This window comes from Rattus norvegicus, chromosome 5 (genome assembly GCF_021556685.1).
Source record: "Rattus norvegicus strain SHRSP/BbbUtx chromosome 5, alternate assembly SHRSP_T2T, whole genome shotgun sequence".
NCBI classification, from domain to species: domain Eukaryota; kingdom Metazoa; phylum Chordata; class Mammalia; order Rodentia; family Muridae; genus Rattus; species Rattus norvegicus.
In genome coordinates, this window is record NC_141538.1 from 134,623,393 (window position 1) to 134,644,414 (window position 21,022).

The 21,022-nt window shown below is 44.0% G+C and overlaps 1 protein-coding gene and 1 pseudogene across 2 annotated transcripts in view; both read right to left on the reverse strand.

The window, feature by feature from the left end:
- Cyp4x1 (cytochrome P450, family 4, subfamily x, polypeptide 1) overlaps nt 1-15,580 on the reverse strand; it is a 31,708-nt gene extending 16,128 nt beyond the window's left edge. The window contains exons 1-4 of one of the 2 annotated variants that reach the window (XM_087660371.1): nt 15,305-15,580; nt 14,975-15,169; nt 2,378-2,519; nt 1,488-1,532 (exon numbers count right to left, since the gene is read on the reverse strand). In XM_087660371.1, coding sequence (XP_087516497.1) covers nt 1,488-1,532; nt 2,378-2,519; nt 14,975-15,151 — 364 coding nt within the window. In that variant the 5' untranslated portion in view covers nt 15,152-15,169; nt 15,305-15,580. 2 annotated transcript variants of the gene reach the window in all.
- Nucleotides 15,581-17,221: 1,641 nt separating this feature from the next.
- Nucleotides 17,222-17,277, reverse strand: LOC148005987 (U6 spliceosomal RNA; annotated as a pseudogene).
- Nucleotides 17,278-21,022: the final 3,745 nt, after the last annotated feature.

The window sequence follows — 21,022 nt, forward strand, 5'->3', positions numbered from 1 at the left end:
CCCAACCTTCTCCCAGATCCTACCTCTCTGTTTTTTGACTCCATGTTTTTTCTCCCTTTCTCTCAAAAAAGAAAAGATTGTAAAAAATGAAAAAGTGAGAATCAAAATGTTCAAACAAACAAGAGAAAGTGAATAAGATTAAACCAAACTGAAACAAAGAGCACAATGAACCAGGGCGTCTGTTTTGTGTTGGCCAACTACTCCTGGGAATGGACCCTGCCCCAAAATGTGGTTAATTCACACAGTGACACTCTGTTGGAGAACGCTCATTTTCCCTCTCCCAGCAGGTATTAATTACAAATAATTTTCAGGTTAGGGTGAGACTTTGTGGTCATTTCCCACTCTCAGTGCTGGGATTTTGTGAATGACATCCCTTTCTGAGTGCTTACAAAATGCCAGCTTTGTGACATCTGGTTTGGTGCTCTTAGAACGCCGGCCATTACAAAAAGTACTGGGAATCTGGCAGTCACCAATCAGCAGCCACAGCGCCGCCTCTCATGATCATTTCAGAGATGAGGAAAATGAGTCTTAGATTCAATTTCTTCCCTAAGATCATGCTCAAGTAGTCTATTGGCGTGAACAGCAGTGTGTGAATCTAAGGGCTCTGAGTCCAAAGCCTATACACTCTTTCATTTAATTCCTTCCTGGGCTAAAATAAACATCAACGACAGGAAGAAAGCAGCTTAATTTATCTGCTCCAAGGATAACGCCAAATGCCCGTCAGAGAAAAATTTACTGAGAGGCATATAAAAATAAGAGAACTTTGAAAAGAAAGGAAATATATAAGGAGGCATGAGAGAAGAGAATTAAATTCTCCCTTAGTGTAGCTAAGACTGAGGAATTCACACAAGTGTTGCATTGAAAATGGGACCCTGAGGAGAGAAACAGACAAGGGTGCTTTCTGTGATGTTTTGCTGGGTTGACCTTGACACTGGGTTGATGTTTAACTCTTTCCTAGATGACTCTCCTCACAGATCTTACTCTTTAGAAATGTTGTGTGTTTGTTCATTTGTCGTCCAGTGTCGGTTTTTGTTGTTGTTAAATTGAAATAGGACCTCTCACTAGCTTGGAATTTATGAATAGCTTATACCAGTTGTCTAGCCCAGAGACCTGCCTATTTCTGTCTTCTTCTTCTTCTTTTTTTTAAAAATGTAGGCAATGGGGATTAAATCAGTGTCTCTAGATTCCATTTTTAAATTTTAAAAATAATATTTTTAGGTGGGAATACAAAACACTGGTTTGAATCACGGCATTTTCATATTTACGTCATTACACTCAGTGCTCACTTGATTCCTTCTCCTTCTGCCTCTACCCCAACTCCCCCTCTGTCCCCTGCCTCCCTCTAAATTGTTCTCTTCTCCCATATGGTCCCCGACTCTGATTCAAGTCACATGTATCTGATGTCCCTCTCTTGATGCTTTTGAGCTCAGATTTGAGTCTCTTTGGTGTGCTGTGCTATGGAGTGAGAATGGGAGTCACATACATACCAAGAAAGGGAGTCATGAGCTGGTGCAGGTACTGGGTCTTTGGGTCTGCAGAATGAAGCATAGGAAACCAAAGGCAGCATTAGAAATAACACTCATGACTTGTTCAAGTTGGGGAAGGCTTTCTTCATTTGCCTGCACTCGGTGTGGACAGTCGACAGGAGGGAATCCCAGCTCACTTTCTAGAGCCTTGGAGGCTGGGAAAACCCAAGTCTTGGTTCACTCCCAGAGAGAACAAGTCCTAGGACAGAAGCTCATATTTTCCCTGGCTGCTATTCCCTCCAACTATGCTGGCTCACTGGGGGATGAACAAGTTTCCAGAATGGGTGTTGGGATATGTGTGCTTGTTGGAAAACATCAGACAGCGAGACACAAAGGCCTCTTGATGTTCTTGTGACTAATGTAAATAAATAGCGGAGCTCAAAATGTCGATTTTAGCTTGGTACTCTGGAATAATCCATAATAGAATCTTGTAAATGGAGGGAGTGTCCTCTCCTCTGCAAAGGAAGAGAACAGTTTGGACCATAACCAAGAGTCTGGGCTGGTAAGTGAGCGCTCCATCTTCCGCTCAGACCCACAGAGGTAGTCGGTTCCTAACATCCTCTGGACTTAAGCTCGAAACACTGTGTGAAATGGTGCTGTTGACTCTAAAGTTCCAAAGGAAGCCTCTGGCCATGCTCCTAGGGCAGCTGGGATTTATGGGGCCCTGAAGCCAAAACTAGACAAGGAACTGGGAAGTGCACGCGAGTCCTCTGGCCAGGGCAGTTCTGCTCCTTGTCCACACTGCTCAGGCTGTCTTCCAGGCTTGGGCTCACCTTTGCTTCAGACTGGGCCTGTGGGTCACGTGCAACTCCTAGCAGGATCAGGACTCAGATTTCCATCTCATTCCTTACCTGTTCTGCTCAGAAAAATCTTTGCATAGTCTGGGTCATAGATGTAGAAAAATGCTTGGAAGGGTCCTACCCAGCAGGGGAAGGCGCAAGGGTACTCTTTGACAATCTCGTCAAGCTTCTCCATATTATCCTCCTGAAGAAACTATCGTAAAAAAAGGATGGGAGATTAGAGAGTCAGTGAGACACAGGGTGAGTTCAGGGCCCACACTGGGCTGCACAGCAGAGAAACCTGACTCCTTTATGCAGGGAGGGGAAAGTATTTCTCTGAGACCTCTAAGCTTGAGGATTATGTCCTAAGCAAGGCTAGGGTATTTGTTTTTTCAGTATGAATACATGTTCCACCATCAGACCCAATCCCTGCTGTATGACACATCCTGTGAGCTTTTCCCAGAAGGGGGTGAGGTGATGAAATTCTCACTCTCTTCTCCCCTGCCGAGGACATCACAGGTCTAGGAGAGAGGTAGAGCTGCATGGCTGGACAGTTTGTTTTCTTATATTGGAAGCTACTAGAAGTTTTCTGTTGGTAAACTGAGCATGGCCACTGCCTAGTTCACTGTTCCTTTTCCCTTTTCTGTTCTCTAACTGCCAATTAGTGGATTAGTGATTCTTTCTCAAGACATTAACAACAAATACTTCTCTCTACAAACCTGCCAACTCCTTCTACAAAAACATCTAGTTCTTTCCTGCAATAGCAAACACTCGTTTATACAGGTTTCTGGAGTTTGAAACAAACATATAGACAAACCTCTCAGCTTCCAGATTTTCTTTTCTTTTCTTTTGTGGAGATAAGAGCTCATAATGTGGCCCAGGCTGGCCTTGAAATCACACCAAATCCTGCCTCAGGCACCCGAGTGCATGGTTATAGAAGTGAGCTATCATGCATTTGTAATGCAAAGTATAAATAATACTGCCAGAGTGGGAAACTTTGCTTCTCTCTCTTTTCTTTCTCATATAAATATCTCATAGATCTGTGTGATATGTGTACATGTGCATATACACATTTGAATGTGTGTGAGCACACCAGTGTATGAGGTATACATACATATGTTTGCATATGCATGAGGAGGCCTAAGGTTAATATGGGGACTCAATCATTCCTTTTTTATCTTCAGTTTTTAAAGATTTATTTGTATGCATACTAGTTTTGTCTGCCTGGTGCCTTCAGAATCCAGAGGAGGGTACTGCATCCCCTGAAACAAACTACAGATGATTGTGAGCCACCATTTGGGTGCTGGGAATTGAATCTGGGTTTTGAGGTCCTCTACAAGTGCTCTGAATTGTAGAGCTATCTCCCCACCCCCTTCATTCTTATTCTTGGGGAGTCTCTAAACAAAACCTACCTGGTATTTATATAGGTTCTGGGCATCTGAATTCTGGTCCTCTTGCTTTAAGGACTTTACCCTCTGAGCCATCTCTCTCACCCATATCTTTCAGGGACAAGCTTGCTAATGGCTTACATACTCCCTCAAAATTACTGAAAATAAGATTTCCTTATACCTACTTATGTTGTATACATGTATGGTTGGGATTCCTATCTACATTTGAGTACAGTCATGAGCATCTCCACCTTGGAGGAAACCTAAGGCTGTTGAAATTCTTCCTTGTGTGACTTCACACCACTTGCTGTACTATTATTCTTATCCTCAGAAGAGGTAGAAAATAACCTTCCAAATCTGTGTGTTATCAGTCAACTACTCTCATCCATGAACTGGTCTCTGGACCTAAACCTAGGTCTACTAAACGGTCAAGATCCTAAGACCTAGGTCCTGAAACGATGCTGATGTTCCCACCATCAAGCCATCATGATATTTTCTAACAGTGTAAATATTTATCAACTCACAAACAGAGAGCATTTATGGATGGCTGATAACATACCAGATAATGAAGATTCAGAAGCAACTTAAGGTAGGAATTGACTTTGCCTCATAGTTTCAGGGGATATAGTTCATCACCGCAAGGAAGGCATGGCATTATGTCTCACTGTTTGACACAAGAGTTTGTGGATTGTTCAGATCATGGAGTTCCAGGGAACAGAGACAACAGGACTAGGAGCAGGCTTGAGCTATATGCCTCAAAGGTCCTCCTCCAGTGACTTATGTCTATCCAGCCAACCTCCCCAAACTGCCACTATGTGGGTATTAGGTGTTTAGACACGCGAGCCTATGGAGACATTTCAGATCTAGACCACAATGTGAAGGTCTTGTTGACTCTGGAATGGTCATGATGGAACACCATAATTCACGAAGTAGCTGACTCATGTCAAGTCCTGTGTGAGCAGAACAACAAATGCTATTAGTACTCATGGAATGCAGCCCACCGGTTAGCACAATCATGATAGGTATGCTTCTGAGAGGCAAAGCCCTGAGGACTACAAGTTCAGAGAGGCACACTTTTAATAGTTAAGCTAAGGAGTTTTTAAGGTCAGGAACAAGGACAATGGCAACCGTGCCTCTCTTGCTAAAGCTGGGCTGTTAGTCAAGGTAATTATTGATTTTTTTTGTACCCATTTGCCCTCAGCTTCCTGATATGATTTAATAAAATAAATTGTTAATGAGTAGATGTGCACCCTGAGGATTTAAAGTAGAAACGACGGATTGTTTTTTCATAAAAGTTTAGATTAATGAGTTTTTTTTTAAAAATTGTAAGATTCTTTTTAAGATAAACAATAAAATGATTGTTCATTTCTTTGTAACCTCAAATTGCAGCCTTCCAGTAAGAAAAACTGGCTGAGAAAATTACCTTGCTTGCTTACATTTTGTTAATCTGTAACAGGTTGCTTAGTAGTGAATGTATGTGGGTTCTTGGAAATAGCTTTTTTAAAAAAAACCTGTACTATGTAATGTTTTTCATATAAAGGTATTGGAGAAACACTTAAAAAAATCATCATTCGCTAAAAGAAAAATAGAATGTAGTCACATTGTAATTTCTATACAGATGGAAAGATTTTGCTGGAATATGTAAACTGTGAGAGAATAAAGAGTTATTGGAGTTTGCTTCATTGCTTCATCCATCTAGTGTGTGTGTGTGTGTGTGTGTGTGTGTGTGTGTGTGTGTGTGTGTGTGTGATACTTTCCCTTCTTTTCTCCTTTTTTTTATGGACCTTTTCTGGCCCCAAGGAGTTTTTTCATCAGTCCCTTGCTACCTCCTTTGTTGGCTCCCTCGGGAGCGTACTTGCCCCAGTCAACAACTCTCTGCCTCGCCTCAGTTTACCCTGGATGTCAAAGCTGGTCTTTGACAAATATGTTTTCAGTTTTTTTCACATATTAAACCAGTTTATCTCTTGAACAAGTCAATAACATGTTACATTGTATGTAATAAACTAAGGTTTCCAACCAAAAGACAAACATTACCAGGGTGCACAAAAAAATATCTATGTAGTGGCAAAAGACAAGTTTTAAAAGGCCCCACATGCCTGGGAAGATCTAGCATGTTCATATTACCAAAAAAAGCTAGTGTAGCTTCACTAATGTGAGATAAGGTAGACTTTAAGGCAAGGATTCTCACGTAATAAAAGGAATATTTTGCAATAACAAGATTAGTCTACTAAGAAGACAGAGTAACTAAACATTTGTGTGCACACTAGATAATAGCTTGAGAACTGACAAAGCAGAAACAGATGATAGTACAAAATCCAACGACATTCACAATCGAAGCAGCAAATCCAACCATAGTGCTAGGCAAATCTCCCCAGGTCAGTCTGCAAGGAGACAGAGATCAGGAGCGCTTAGAACATTCACAACAATTCAACTTGTGGAGCTAAGTTACTTTTTTGCTTTTTGTGAGAATCACCTCTTCAACACTTCATTAGCAGTAGTTGGTAGAACAGATCTGTGGGATAATTTTCAGGTTTTTTTTTCCAGCTTTCAACTGAGAACTTCTTAATTAAATTCTGGAAAGTGTGGAGTTGGAAACAAACTCTGAAGAGATACAGAGTAAACAGGAGTTGGAGGAGAAGGCTAGGAACAGTGAGTTAGGTGTAAGGAAGAAACAGGTTAGAAGGAGGGGTGGTGGGATCTCAGGTCTCTCTTTCTTCAAGCAGCATAGATGTCAGTTGTGCAAAGGGACTTAATGAGAAGAGCTTGCTCTCTACACAAACCAAGCCAGAGAAACTTTGAGGTTTGAAGAAACCAGGCACTGTAAAAGTTAAGAGTAAAACACTGAACTACAATAGGGACCTAGGTAAAGGCTGTCTAACACATCAGATATCCTAGCTCTGCACCTCCTTTCTCCCAGAATGCCAAGTCACCAGGCATCCTCTTACGTAGTAGAAAGGACAATTCTTCTCTACATAACCGTAAAAAGATACCTAGATACTGATAGTTCTGCTCCTCTCACAGTGGTTTTTACATATTATTCTTTAGGAAAATTCTCTCTGAGTGCAGAAGACTTCCAAACCTCTTCAGTGTCTCATAAGATAAGAAAATACAGCCTCAAACCACATGACATTTGAGGACAGCCCCTATCATGCAAAACACAAAGCTAAATGACTGTGGTAGTCACCAACAAGATGGCCCCTAAGATCCTGCCTCTGTGCTGTCCTCTCTTACAGTGCACCGGGATATGTTGATGTGACTAATTACTCTCAGCGGAAGTGGTGGCAGATAAGTTCTAACTAGGTTAGAGCCAGTACGGGGAAGTAAGGCTGCCAAGACCTGTCAGGAACCATGTGCATGAACCTGGAGGAGCATTCCATCCATCCAGCCTTTTAGATGGTTGCAGCCTTTGCCATCTCCATACAACCTTGTTAGAGACCCAGAGTAAGCATTGCCCAGCAACTGGAAGCCACTACTGAATCCCCAGCCCTTATATAAACTGCATGAAATAAAAACTGTTGTTTCAAGCTGCTAAATTTGTGAAAAACTTGTTAGGCAGCAAAGGATAACAATATACGAAGAGAAAGGAAACAAAAGTATGCAGGGGTTAGAAAAAATTTATTAGAAGCTCCGATACATCAGGGGAGATATGACATAGAATACGAATGTGCTCTGTGCTCTTACACCCTGACTCTGGACTTGATTTGATGAATGGCTCTGGTCAATCAATGTGAGTGGAGCAAATATGGCTGAGAGTTTTACAAACTGCTCAATTGCTATCCTGGGAGCTTGACACGAGGTAAGCAGGGTCATGCTATCCAGCTATCAAGATAAAACAGCAGGCAGAAGAGACCAAGGCATTTAGAATAACAGTCAACCTTTATCTAACCTGATGTGAACTGTGGCACATTAGTCAGTCTAACCAAAGTCACCTAGAAAAATTCTGATCTCACTCAGTTCAAATCGCCAATCCAAAGAATACTGAGCTTAAGAAATGGCTTTTGGGGAGGCTGCCTCCCATGGCCAGGCAGGAGCCCAGGTGGCAATAGGGACACCAACCCATCTACAAAACTTTTGATCCAAAACTTATCCTGTCTACAAGAAATGCAGGGATTGGAGATGGAACAGAGTGTGAGGGAATGACCAAACCAATAACCAGCCCAACTAGAGACCCGTCCCATGGGCGAGCACCAATCTAACACTATTGATGATACTCTGCTTTTCTTGCAGACAGGAGTTTAACATGACTGTCTTCTGAGAGGCTCCATCCACCAACTGATTCACACAGATGCAGATACCCACAGTCAAACATTGGATGGAGCTTGGGGAGGACTCTTATGGAAGAATAGGAGGAAGCATTGCAGCCCCCAAAGGGGATAGGAACTGCATAGGAAGACCAACAGAATCAACTAACTTGGATCTCAGAGTCTGAACCACCAATCAAAGAACATACCTAGGCCTCCCTGAACATATATATCAGATGTGCAGCTTGGTTTTCATATGGGACCTGGAGTGGGGGTTATCCTAAATGCTGTTGCCTGTATGTCAAGTATGTTCTTCTTGTTGGGCTGCCTTGTCTGGCCCCAGTGGAAGAGGAGGCACCTAGCCTCACAGAGACTTCAAGAGCCAGGGGGTGGGGGGGCAATGCCCAGTGGGGTCCCATCCACTTAGAGGAGAAGGGGAAAGGGGATAGGGGAAGGATTGTGAGAGGGAGTGACCAGGAGAGAGGCAGTGAACTGGATGTAAAGTGAATAAGTAAAAAGCAAATAAAAATATAATAATAATAACAGTAACAATAATAATTAATAATAATAGAAGAAATGGTTATTGTTGCTGGGTGGTAGTGGTGCATAGCTTTACCTCAGCACTTGGGAGACAGAGGCAGGTGGATCTCTGATTCAAGGCCAGCCTGGTTTACAGATTGAGCTCTGTGAGCCAGGGCTATACAGAGAAACCTTGTGTGTGTGCAGTGGGGGAGGGGGGAAATGGCTATTGTCAAAGTGTGGTATGTTTATGTAATATAAGGTGATCAGTGGAAGAACAAATGGAGGAGAAGACAGAACTTATGGAAACTAAAATTGTGACAGTCAGATTAATAACAGATTGTTCAGATTACTCAGTAGTTAAAAGCATTTACTGTTAATGCAGAGGACCTGGATTTGGTTCCCAGAACCCACACGGCAGTTCACAACCATCCATAACAAGCTCCAGAGTCTGATGTTCTCTTTTGATCTCTGTGGGTACCAGGCAAATACATGGTGTATATACACACATTCAGGCAAAACACTCATACAAAATGAAATAAATAAATCTAAAAAAATTCAATGATCCATCTTCTGAATATGCCCAAAATAAATAATTACTATTTCATTAAGACATCTGACTTGTATATTCACTGCAGCATGTATTTCTAATTTATAATGGTTGACTTAGGAGTCAGCCTAAGTGTATACTGTTGGATCAATGAAGGGAGAAAATGTGGTCACTAAGAGTGGTGGCTCATGACAGTGATCCCGGCACTTAGGAGGCAGAGGCAGAAGTGTTGGGAGTGATACCCTTAAAACCCTCCATTATTGATGTTAATAGTATAGTTAGAGTTAAATATGACTGGGTTCAAGGAAAATCCCCAGCCAGCTGCAGAAGACTAATGAAAATCTGGTGGTCAGGATGGCTAATGATATGACAAAGTTGTGACCTTGCTGAGAAATACATCTGACGTCAGGATGCCCAACGATATGACCTGTAACCTTTCTGAGAAACCAACTTCCTGCTGACTAATGATATGACGAACCTGTAACCTTTCTGAAAAACCAACATCCTGTTGACATCAGCTGACCACAAGAGCTGTGTCCTTGGCCTGTGTAAATGTTTCTCACTCCCCCGCCTCTCTGTTACCCCTGTTATGGTATAAATTCAGCTTTGGGAAAAATAAAATTGTTGCCTTGATCAGACTCTTTTTTTTTTTTTTTTTAAAGATTTTATTTATTTATTATATATCAGTACACTGTAGCTGTCTTCAGACACACCAGAAGAGGGCATCAGATCTCATTACAGATGGTTGTGAGCCACCATGTGGTTGCTGGGATTTGAACTCAGGACCTCTGGACGAGCAACCAGTGCTCTTAACCACTGAGCCATCTCTCCAGCCCGCCTTGATCAGACTCTTGTCTTGGCGTCCTTCTTCATGTCTCTTGTCCCCCATTCTCTTCCAGGTACCCTCTGCACCCTCGTTGACTGTCCTGCAGGATAGGCCAAAACAACTGGACAGGGCAACTGGAGCCCAACGTGTGGCTGTTTGGGGGGTCTTCTGGGGAGAATGTCATCCCCCATGAACAGACAGGCCTGTCTCCCTTCTTCCTCCGAGTCTTTGCTCCCCCTTTGGAGCCCTTTGCTCCCCCTCATCCCCTGGCTACAGTGGACCACCCAACCTTGGTTCAGCCACTTGGTATGTTTCTCCCAGATGACGCAGATCTCAGTGGTGAGTGATGGGACAAGCATTCTACAGTCACCTTTTGTGACAGAACTCAAAGTGGTCATTCAAGACATGAGGAATAGGGTTAAGAAAAAAAGATTTAAGAGATTCTTAGACTTTGTAGGAAATATTTGTCCATAGTTCCCCCAGGAGGGACCAATTGATACAAAAAGATAGTGCAGAGTCAGTGGTTGTTTTAAAGACGATTATAAGACTTTTGGCCCTGAAAAAATTCTAGTCATTGCCTTCAGTTACTGGTCTCTTATTAATGATATCCTTAAGACTATCCCCACAGCAGCCAGTTCCTGCCCCTGTGGTCAAAATGCACTGGGTTAGGGGGAAGGGGAGCCCCTCAAGTAGTTCCAGAAAGAGTCTACAGCAGACTGAGAGGAACTTTGTTTTGCCAGTCAGAATTCGGAACAGGCTTTGGCTGTGTTTACCCTGGGATGATATTGGGAGAAAGTCCACTCCAACTGGAGGCTGTGGCCAAGGTCAGGATCAATGTTTTCTTTCCCAGGGACCTCTAACCCAGTGAGACAGCTTGGTGAAGGGCTGCTATTGAAGTCCTGGAATTGAGAGGCACGGAGAGGGCTGTAGTTCTATTGAAGATCAGTAGTACTCCTGTTAGCAACCTCTTTATTGGATATAAGATGCAGGAAGCCCAGCTCAACTGTGACGCCTGCTTCAGGAACGACAGTGGAAAGAGTCCTTATAGCTCCTGGCAAGCCAGTTATCTCTGACTATAGCTTACTCTCTGATACCCAAGGTTTCTTCAGATCACACCACCCTGTGCGAGCCTCCCTTCAACACTAGAGGCTCAAATGCTATTTTCTCCTGATCGCTTGGCTCAAGGTCACCAGGCATGTCTGACAGCCTGGAAAAAAAATTCCCCCCCCTAAATCTGGCTTTTCTTCCACGCTCACCAACGTGCTCCAGGGAGCGGATGAGCCATACAATTCTTTTGTCAGCCGTTTGGCATCTAGCACCCAGGTCCTAACCATCTCTCCACCCTTTTGTTATTAGTTCTTACTGGAAGCCTGGCGTCCTTCAGAGGCTGGGTCTCTTGAGAGGCAGAGCCACTGAGCTGACACTGAAGGGAGGTACTCCTTAAGGGAGAATCTAAGTCCAGAGAGACAGCCGGTAACAAGACTGCAGCTGCCCCTCTGCTCGCCTTTCTGTGTCACAGGCACAAAGCTTGTGCTCGTTTTTGCACTGGCCTTTTCATCCCAAGAAAGCTTCCTTATTTAGTGGTGTGACTGAATGCTATTCATCACCTGATCTGGTTGTTTCACCAAGCTCTCACCCAGCCACCCCCTAGCTTTCTTGCCTGGCCCCTTTCCCCTGTTCTTAAGAAATTTTTCACCTAATACACTGCGTTGTTTGACTTATAATACCTCCCATCCTACTAATATGCATGTCCCAGACTCCTGTTGTGAAGGTTCCAATTCTAAAACAAGGGGATGGTGCATCTCCCTACATATTAAATTTACCTCCACGGGTCGAAACCAGGATTGGCTACGTGGCTATACTTGGGGTCTTAGAATGTTTCAATCAGGTGCTGATACAGGGGTTATATTTACCAGAAAGTTATTAAAAGAGCCTGTGCGGGTTGGGGATTTAGCTCAGTGGTAGAGCGCTTGCCTAGGAAGCGCAAGGCCCTGGGTTCGGTCCCCAGCTCCGGAAAAAAAAAAAAAAAGAACCAAAAAAAAAAAAAAAGAGCCTGTGCATTCCTATTCCCCGACTTCTGGGCACTCATCCCAAGAAGGAGCCCACGGAAGCGCTGAACACAGAGCAGGGTGCACGCGACTTCATCTACAGCTTGCACTCCACCGAGAGGAGCTGCTTGCTCAAAGAACTGCACCGCTTCGAGTCCATTGCCATCATACAAGAAAAACAGGGAGCTCTGCCACCCACTCCAGGACAGCTGAGATATGGATTCTTCCACAGTGCGATACCTTTTGTAGGGTTTGGCTTTTTGGATAATGCAATTATGATTGTTGCAGGAACCTAAATTGAGTTGTCTATTGGAATTATTTTAAGAATTTCAACAATGGCAGTCAATGTGTTACCTTTTCCTTCTATGTATCAACATATTATTTAACTTTCACTCATTGTTACTGTACCGTACTGACTTGGGGTTTGCTTATTTCTTACATGACATGCACGGGATACCTATGTATGCCTTTATTTTTTCTCCTGATGGTTATAATTCAGTGCTGAGGTTTCTCCAAATTATTTAAGATGTTTAATATCAGTTAAAATTGTAATTCCTTGCCTGGTGGCATCCCTTCTGTGATATTGCACGGTTAACATTTACAATCATATAAATTCATTCAATCTTTAAACATCCACATCTATCCACAATGGAGCAGTGTTTTAAGTATATCTGGCTATTTTAATTTTGACCCACACTGTCTTTAAGAGTCAAAAGTTAATCAAAAAGAACAATTGTCTGGCCCTTCTTTTACATTAACCATACATGCTAACAAGTATACTTATTTCTGATTGGCTTTTTACCTTTAATTTCCCAACGTTGGGCAATCACAGTGAATTCTGATTTGTGAGAGAAAGGCAGTGCTTGGATACTTCTTATGTCTTAGAATATGGTTAAAGAAAGCATGAAATAGGTCAGAGACAGCTTAGAAAAGAGAAAACGAAAAAGAGAAAAAGCTGAGAGCTGGTATCAAAATTGGTTCTCCACCTCCCCTTGGTTGTCCACCCTGCTTTCCTCCCTGTTGGGCCCCATAGTAGGCCTTCTTTTGCTTATATCTTTTGGCCCTTGGGCATTTAATCATTTAACTAGCTTTATTAAACAACAGATAGATAATATAGCAGCAAAACCTATTCAGGTATATTATCATAGCCTAGCTATGGAGGATGCCTTTGGTGAGGGCCAAGCTCACCTACACATCTCCCAGCCCAGGCAAGGACATTTTTGTCCTTCAGCCAAATGAGGCCAACATTCTTTTCGGCCTGCTGTCCTGATGCCTTTGCTGAAACATCAACAAACCCCTGCGTGCTGAGCTGGACAGTCAATGATGGGTAAGAGAGTGATATATTCACAAATAAAGGGCCTAAGACAGGAGGGCCGCCATTAGCTGCTGCCTTATCCCATGACGGACCCTGGTCATGAAATTCTCTTGGCCATGTGACAAATATCACTCCAACCTAAGACAGACACAGTTCCTGAGGGGCTCATTCCAGGACAGCGAGGCCATTGGTCACCTTTTCATTTGACTATAAGGAAGGTGGAGATGTTGGGAGCAAAGCCCTTAAAACCCTTCATTATTGATGTTAATATAGTTAGAGGTAAGTATGACTGGGTTCATAGAAAATCCCCAGCCAGTTGCAGAAGACTAATACAAATCTGGTGGTCAGGATGAATAATGATATGACGAACCTGCAACCTTTCTGAAAAACCAACATCCTGTTGACATCAGCTGACCACAAGAGCTGTGTCCTTGGCCTGCGCAAATGTTTCCCACTTCCCTCCTCTCTCTGTTACCCCTGTTATGGTATAAATTCAGCCTTGAGAAAAAATAAAATTGTCGCCTTGATCAGGCTCTTGTCTTGGCGTCCTTCTTCGCATCCCTTGTCCCCCATTCTCTTCCAGGTACCCTCTGCACCCTCATTGACTGTCCTGCAGGATGGGACAACTGACTCCGGGACACAGAAGGATCACTGTAAGTTTGAAGACAGTCTGGGCTATATAGTGAGTTCCAGGACAGCCTGGGCTATAGTGACTGACTGTCATATCAAACCTTACATCCAAACTCCCAAACAATCAAAATATATTGACAAGGAAAAGAGAGAGAAAAAAAGGAAGAGAGAGAGAGAGAGAGAGAGAGAGAGAGAGAGAGAGAGAGAGAGAGAGAGAGAGAAGTGTGGTTTATTCTGCATCTTCATGTACTTGAAGAGACCCTGAGTCAGCACATGGAAAATGGGAACGTACATGGCAGAGATATAGTCTAGGAAGCTGAGGAGCAACCCCCCCTCCCCCAATGCAAGCTTTCCAGCTCACCCATTCCTGGAGAGTTTGTGCAGACCCCTCACAGCTAGCAGTTCTTTCTGTCTCAGCCCCTCGGGGAATCCTAGGAGGAGGGACATCATCCCTCCCAACCCAGGAGTTTCATTTTCTCTTAGTGCTCAAGTCTGTACCTTACTTGGGCCCGTCAGGGAAAAAACTCTCTTTTTGTAGACCTAGAACTGAACACACACACACACACACACACACACACACACACACACACACACACACACACACACATATACAGCTGTTACTCCCAGCGGGTTGATAGAATTTATCGGTCTGGGTAGGGAGTGGATTTGGAGACACGGAACAAGTGACCGATTTCCATGCACTCAGCAAACCTTCAATCAGTATCCACAATGCAATGGAGTGCGGCCACTCCCTCCTTTACAGGAAGTTTTAAAAAGACATTTTTTTTTTTTCTGGTCTGAATGAATCAAGGGGGCCAACTATTGCATTCGCTTTTGCATATTTTCTACAGTTTAAAGGATGAATTAGAACAAACTGAGTTTTAAACAATGCACGTAAAAGACATAACAAGGTGACTGGAGACTGAATAGGCCTAGAGTTCTTTTACGATGATGATATTCAGGCTTCCCAAATACCCCCCCCCCCCGCCCGCCCAGCAACCCTTTCCTAGGGGATGCGAGAGTCCCTAGTACTGCAGAGGAGCTGAGAGCCACCCCACCCTCCCCCAATCCCGGGCTGGGAGTCCTACGGAAGCAGCGGCTGTGCTACGGGCTTCCTTTGCAGCATCCTGCGGCGCCCCTCCCTCCATCTACCTTCTGGTGTCCCAGGAGCCAGTGGGCGGTAGGACCCGGGAAGGGGCGTAGGTCGCGCAGCAGCCTCTGTCTTCTCAGGTAGAGCTTCACGGCCTGCATCAGCACCAGCGCCAGGCAGAACACCAAAGCCAGGTGTAAGGGCCGCGCCCAGCGATTCTCCAGCCAGGAGGCCTCCATCACTCTGAGCTCGTTATCCTGCGGGCAGTGGATGGGTGGGTGAAGGATATGGTGGTTGGTGGTGGGAAGCCGATAGCTTTCTCTAGCCTGGAGCTGATATGAATCGCCCAACCCCCTCCCCAGTAGCTGAGGGGGAGGAGGGGCAGCTCCTGCCTGGGAAGAAGATGATGATCCTTCGGGATTTCCAATCCGCGCTATCCATTCACGCTTGAATTCAGGCAGACTTCTTGTACCTTCCCGGGGTGTCTTATTTTAAGTCTGACAGTTTCCAATCTCGGAAGATCTGAATTTAGACTTTGAAATAATGCTCAGGCTGAGGTAATTATTTCTTTTGCTTGTCATGGGAAAAAAAGAAAGAAAGAAAGAAAGAAAAAAACCGCTGTGCGAAATGACCTGCTTTCCCATTCTGGAAATCTATGAGCAGCCACAGGAACTAGGTGTGGGAGCCGAGGAGGGTATGGCAATTATCAATGTGCAGTATGGCCTGCCAAACTGTGCGAATTTTTGCCCTTGTTCCTCATCCCGATTTCTAGTGTGCACCAAGGTCCACCATTGCCCCTTTCGAGCTATGTGAGAGCACCAAACCCGGAGATGGGAAGAGGCACACCGATACAGAGTATTTCTATTATTCAGATACAATCAGCCCATTTATTTATGCTAAGGCAGATGTATGGTAGCATTGGAGTTACAGCCCTGAGCAATAGATTGCATCTCAGTTACAAACTCCCTATTTTCCTCCTTGTCAACGTCCCCACTCCTGACGTCCGCACCCCCATCCCAACTTCTGAAGACAGACTTTATTTGGCAAGGAAGCTGCCACCACAGACTCCGGGGGGAAGTGGCTTCAATTGGACCTCATATTGTTATTTTATACTTTCTGTTGTGTTATATTAGGAAGAGTTTCAGAAGCATCCTCCTGCCTCTGCTTGTCTCCATCCCTGGCTTTCTCGAACCTTCTGTTGAACAGTTTCTGCTGGTAACTTTTAGTGCCTTCTCTTTTCAGGTTCCCCTTATGTGGGGCTCCCTGACCCAGTCATGAGAGATGTGTGTTGTCTCTCATAGGGAAGACATGATAAATGTGCTGGAGACTGTGAAGCTCCTTGCTCTATCCTCTGGGTCCTGACTGCACTCAGCCTCAGGTCTTGCCTGCTCTGGTCTCTGGTTCCCTTGGGCTGACTGATAAATAACAGGGTGAGGGTTTGAGATGCTCCTGTGACTACTGAGCAATGGTATAAGCCAGGACAGGAATGCTGAGGGGAGAATCGCCTCTCTCTCTCTCTCTCTCTCTCTCTCTCTCTCTCTCTCTCTCTGTCTCTTTCGCTGTCTGTCTCTCTCTGTCTCTCTCTCTGTCTCTGTCTCTGTCTGTCTGTCTGTCTCTCTCTCTCTGTCTCTTTCGCTGTCTGTCTCTCTGTGTCTGTCTGTCTGTCTGTCTGTCTGTCTGTCTGTCTGTCTGTCTCGGCAATGATTGCCTCAGTCTTTATTGATCTTGTATGTTTTCCTGTTTCAAACAATCCAGCTTTACACATTTTAGTTACAATGATCCTGAAGCTGATCAGGAAATGAATTTCTTCAACTTTCAAAGTAAATACAGAAATGTTCTTAAAATTGTCACTCTTTTACAACACTATTGGGAAAATACATTTTTGCTAACCTGGTCTAAATCTGAGACTTCTCATATTTTTGTAGAGTGAGAATAAGCAGATGTTCTGTGCAAATAATCTGTAAGTTATTTTAAGAAGTTTAATAATTATTGTTGTTCATGTGTGTTTGCATGCACAGAGGATGACTTCCTAGGAACTGGTTCTCTCCAAGTCTCTTTGTTGTCTCTGGTGTTCTGTTTCAGATGAGTCTCTTGTGCTCACTCCACTACCATTTTGCCACAAAAGTGCTAAGATTAGATGTCTGTGGCCAAGGGTTGAGTAACAAGCCTTTCTATCTGCTGAGCCATCTTGCTGGCACTAAATTATTCTTTTTTATTAAAAATTATATCTTAGCAATTATTTGTGGATTTCATATCATCTACCCCAATCACACTCACTTTCAAGTCCTCCCCAGTTCCCTTTCCCACTTTGTTAATCTTCTCTGTATTGTTCCAATTTTAGTATATGTGCTGTGGAAGCGAGCACCCCCTCTCCCACTTTGTGACCTCCTCCATGCCCCCCTCCCCAAAAAGAGGAAAGGACAAAAATGATAGTACAACTTGTATTGCCTATATACTCACGGGAGCTTTGTCAAACATCCAGTGTCCAGCTGCGTAAAGATACTGAATCTTTGCCCACCCATGCCCTGCCAGAAGCCATCAACTGTGGAGTTATGTTTTAGTATCCATATCATTCTCCTTAAGAACTCTGTTTGATAGTTTCCTGTCCTGGCTGTTACTTCTTATGGCAAGGGGTGGGGTATGGTGAGGGTAAGGGTTGTCACTGAAGGCTCTTAGGTCTCTTTTACTCACCTGTGAGTCTGCAGTCATTGATTCTACTCCAAAAGCAGCTTCCTTATCCTTTACAGACAGCAGTAGCATGGATCATGGACTTGCACATGGTTTCTGGTGCTAGCACGGGCCATGGACATGCACATGGTCTCCAGCCTCAAGTGAGCACATGCCATGGGTCTTAGCATGGTCTCTGGTGGCAGTAAAGACAATGGACATCAACATGGTCCTCTGTTGTAGCATGGGCCACAGACACCATGATAGCCCCCAGCAGCAGCAGAGGCCAAGGATGTCAACATGACCTACTAGTGAAGGACACTAATATGATTACCAGCTGGAGCCTGGCCCATGACTTCACCATGGCTTCAGGCAGCAGCATAGACCATGGATATCTTTTGGTGGTAACACACAGCCTTCATTGCAACGAGTTGTTGGTCTGGATCAAGGCTTAAGGTTTCTGTTGCAGCATAAATATGAGACCACTGCCAGGACTCTTTATAGAGGCAATATCCTGTGTATTGTATGGATGCATCACCTGTCAACTAACACATTTGCCCTATAGGAAAGGGTAGACTAGAAAGTGGGACATCTGGTAGGCAGAAAGAATTCTGGGATAGAGCAAGGCATGGGAAGAGAATGTGAGGAGGGCAGACATATGGTACCTGAGTGAGGTAACCAGGCACATGGTAGAATATAGATTAGTATAAATGGGTTATCTTAAATTCCTAGCTAGTCAGGGAATGAACCTAGCTATAAGTCCTAGCCATTTATAAATATATTTTGAGACTGAATCATTATTCTGGGAGCTTGGGGCTGAGAGGAAAATACCTCTTCACAACTCTTCTTGATGTCCTGCTGTGCCCAGTGTCAGGGTGATGATCTCCCAGCTAGGCAGGCATCTGAGGGCAGGTTCTGAGCAAGTTACAGGCTGCTGCACATTTCCCCACCTTCAAAGTTGGCCTCCCCGGGGCTCACTTGGCAGTACCTTTGTGTTGTAGCGTGCAGAAGCACCACTGTGCACCCTCCCTCCGTCTCCCAGCAGGGCAGCAGCACAGGCTACAGCTACAGCAGCTCCAACCTGGCCCCAGTCAAGGGACTAGGACTGGTCCTATTCAGTGATGGCACTTGTTTCTGCAGGACCTCTCCTCCACATGCTTCAGCAGCTTGTAGAGATGGACCAGGATGGCAGCAGAGTTGGTCAACCTGCAGGGCTTCTCCTGGCTTTTTTCTTTATTTCTTTTTTTTTGAACAAAATAATATGTAAGATAAAATGAAAACCATCACGTCAAAGTAGGACATGCTAATAGAAAAATAAAGAGATCCCCCCCAAAAGACTCACGCTGAACATTCAGGAGCCCCATAAAAGTACTAAACTAGAGGCTATATTATATATGTAAAGGACTCAGTTTAGACCCATGTAGGCCCTGTGGCTGCTACTCCAGTCTCTGTGAGTTCATAGGGGCTGACTCATTTGTTTTAGGGCACTTTGTTCTCCTAGTGTCCTCCATTGCCTCTGTCTCTCCAGCTCCTCTGCCTCCTGTTCTTCTGGGTTGCCTGAGCTCTGGGAGGAGGGATTGGCTGGAGACATCTTATTTAGAGCTATGCATGTGTGTGCATGTCCACATTTGTTTTCCCCTTTAGACTATTAAATTCACTTTGATTATACTACAACAGTCTGAGGGTTGAATGTCCTCAAACTACAGTGCACACTCTTACTGCCATCCCGGTATCATCTTCATAGATCAAGACAAGTGCATGATTCCCCCAGAACAACCTTACAAGTGTTTGCTGGAGGTCCTAGCCCTTTGGGAACAGACACAAAAGGAGAGGTACTGAATAAGACAACGGTGCAGCTATAACTTTGTATGGAATGAGAAAGGGAGGGCAACTTTGACTTTTTCAGCAGAAGACAAGGTTCAGGCCAGCTTGACGACCCATTTGCCTTATCACCCAGACCTTGCTGTGTCTGGGGATTGTCTTCATTTGATGCTATAACCTTGGGCAGACTCTCCAGAGGAGATAATTGGAGTAAGAACGTCATCCTTTGATAAGATCTTCACATATTCTATTTTTTTTAACCTCGACTACAATGGAAGTTTGTCTATGCTTTTGACATGTGTCTGTGCCATTATTAACTTACAGGCCTACTGTGTAGTGTATACTTTGTGACTTTTTCTTTTTCTTTTTTTATTGGATTTAACTTTTTTTTATAGTTTTCTTACTGGATTTTTTATTTACATTTCAAATGTTATCCCTTTTTCCACACCCAAGCACCCACCCCTTCCTGTCTCCCCATCCTGACATTCCCCTATAATGGGGCGGGAGGAGGTCCAGCCTTGGCAGAACTAAAGGCTTCTCCTTTCATTGGTGCCAAACAAGGCCATCCTCTGTTACATATGCAGGTCGAGTCATGGGTATTTCCATGTGTACTCTTTGGATGGTAGTTTAGTCCCTGGGAGATCTGGTTGGATGGTATTGTTGTTCTTATGGGGTTGCAAACCCCCTCAGCTCCTTCAATCCTTTCTCTAACTCCTCCAATAGAGACCTCATTCTCAGATCAATGGTTAGCTGCGAATGTTCGCCTCTGTATTTGTCATGCTATGGCAGAGCCTCTCAGGAGACATCTATATCAGGCTACTGTCAGCATGCACTTCTTGGCATCAGCAATATTGTCTAGGTTTGGTGGCTGTATGTATATGGGCTGGATGCCCAGGTGGGTCAGGCTCTGAATGCCATTCCTTTAGTCTCTGCTCCATTTCCCCTCCCATGAGTATTTTTGTTCCCCCTTTTAAGAAGGACTAAAGCATCTGCACTTTGGTCATCCTTCTTCTTGAGCTTCATGTGGTCTGTGGATTGTATCTTGGGTAATTCAAGCTTTGGAGCTAATATCCACTTATCAGTGAGTGCATACCATGTGTGGATTTTTTTTTTTTTGTGATTGGGTTACATCACTCAGGATGATATTTTCTAGTTCCATCCATTTGCCTATGATTTTTATGAAGTCATTGTTTGTAATAGCTGAGTAGTACTCCATTGTGTAGATGTATCACATTTTCTGTATCCATCCCTCTGTTGAAGGACATCTGAGTTCTTTCTAGCTGCTAGCTGTCATAAATAAGGCTGCTATGAACACAGTGGAGCATGTGTCCTTGTGAAGGGTTGCAGCATCTTTTGGGCATATACCCAGGAGTGGTATAGCTGGGTCCTCAGGTACTGTAATGTCCAATTTTCTGAGGAAAATCCAGACTAACTTCAGAGAGGTTGTACCAGTTTGCAATCCCACCAACAATGGAGGGATGTTCCTCTTTCAACACACCCTCACCAGCATCTGCTGTCACCTGAGTTTTTGATCTTAGCCATTCTGACTGGTGTGAGGTAAAATTTCAGGGTTGTTTTGATTTGCATTTTCCTGATGACTAAGGATGTTGAACATTTCTTTA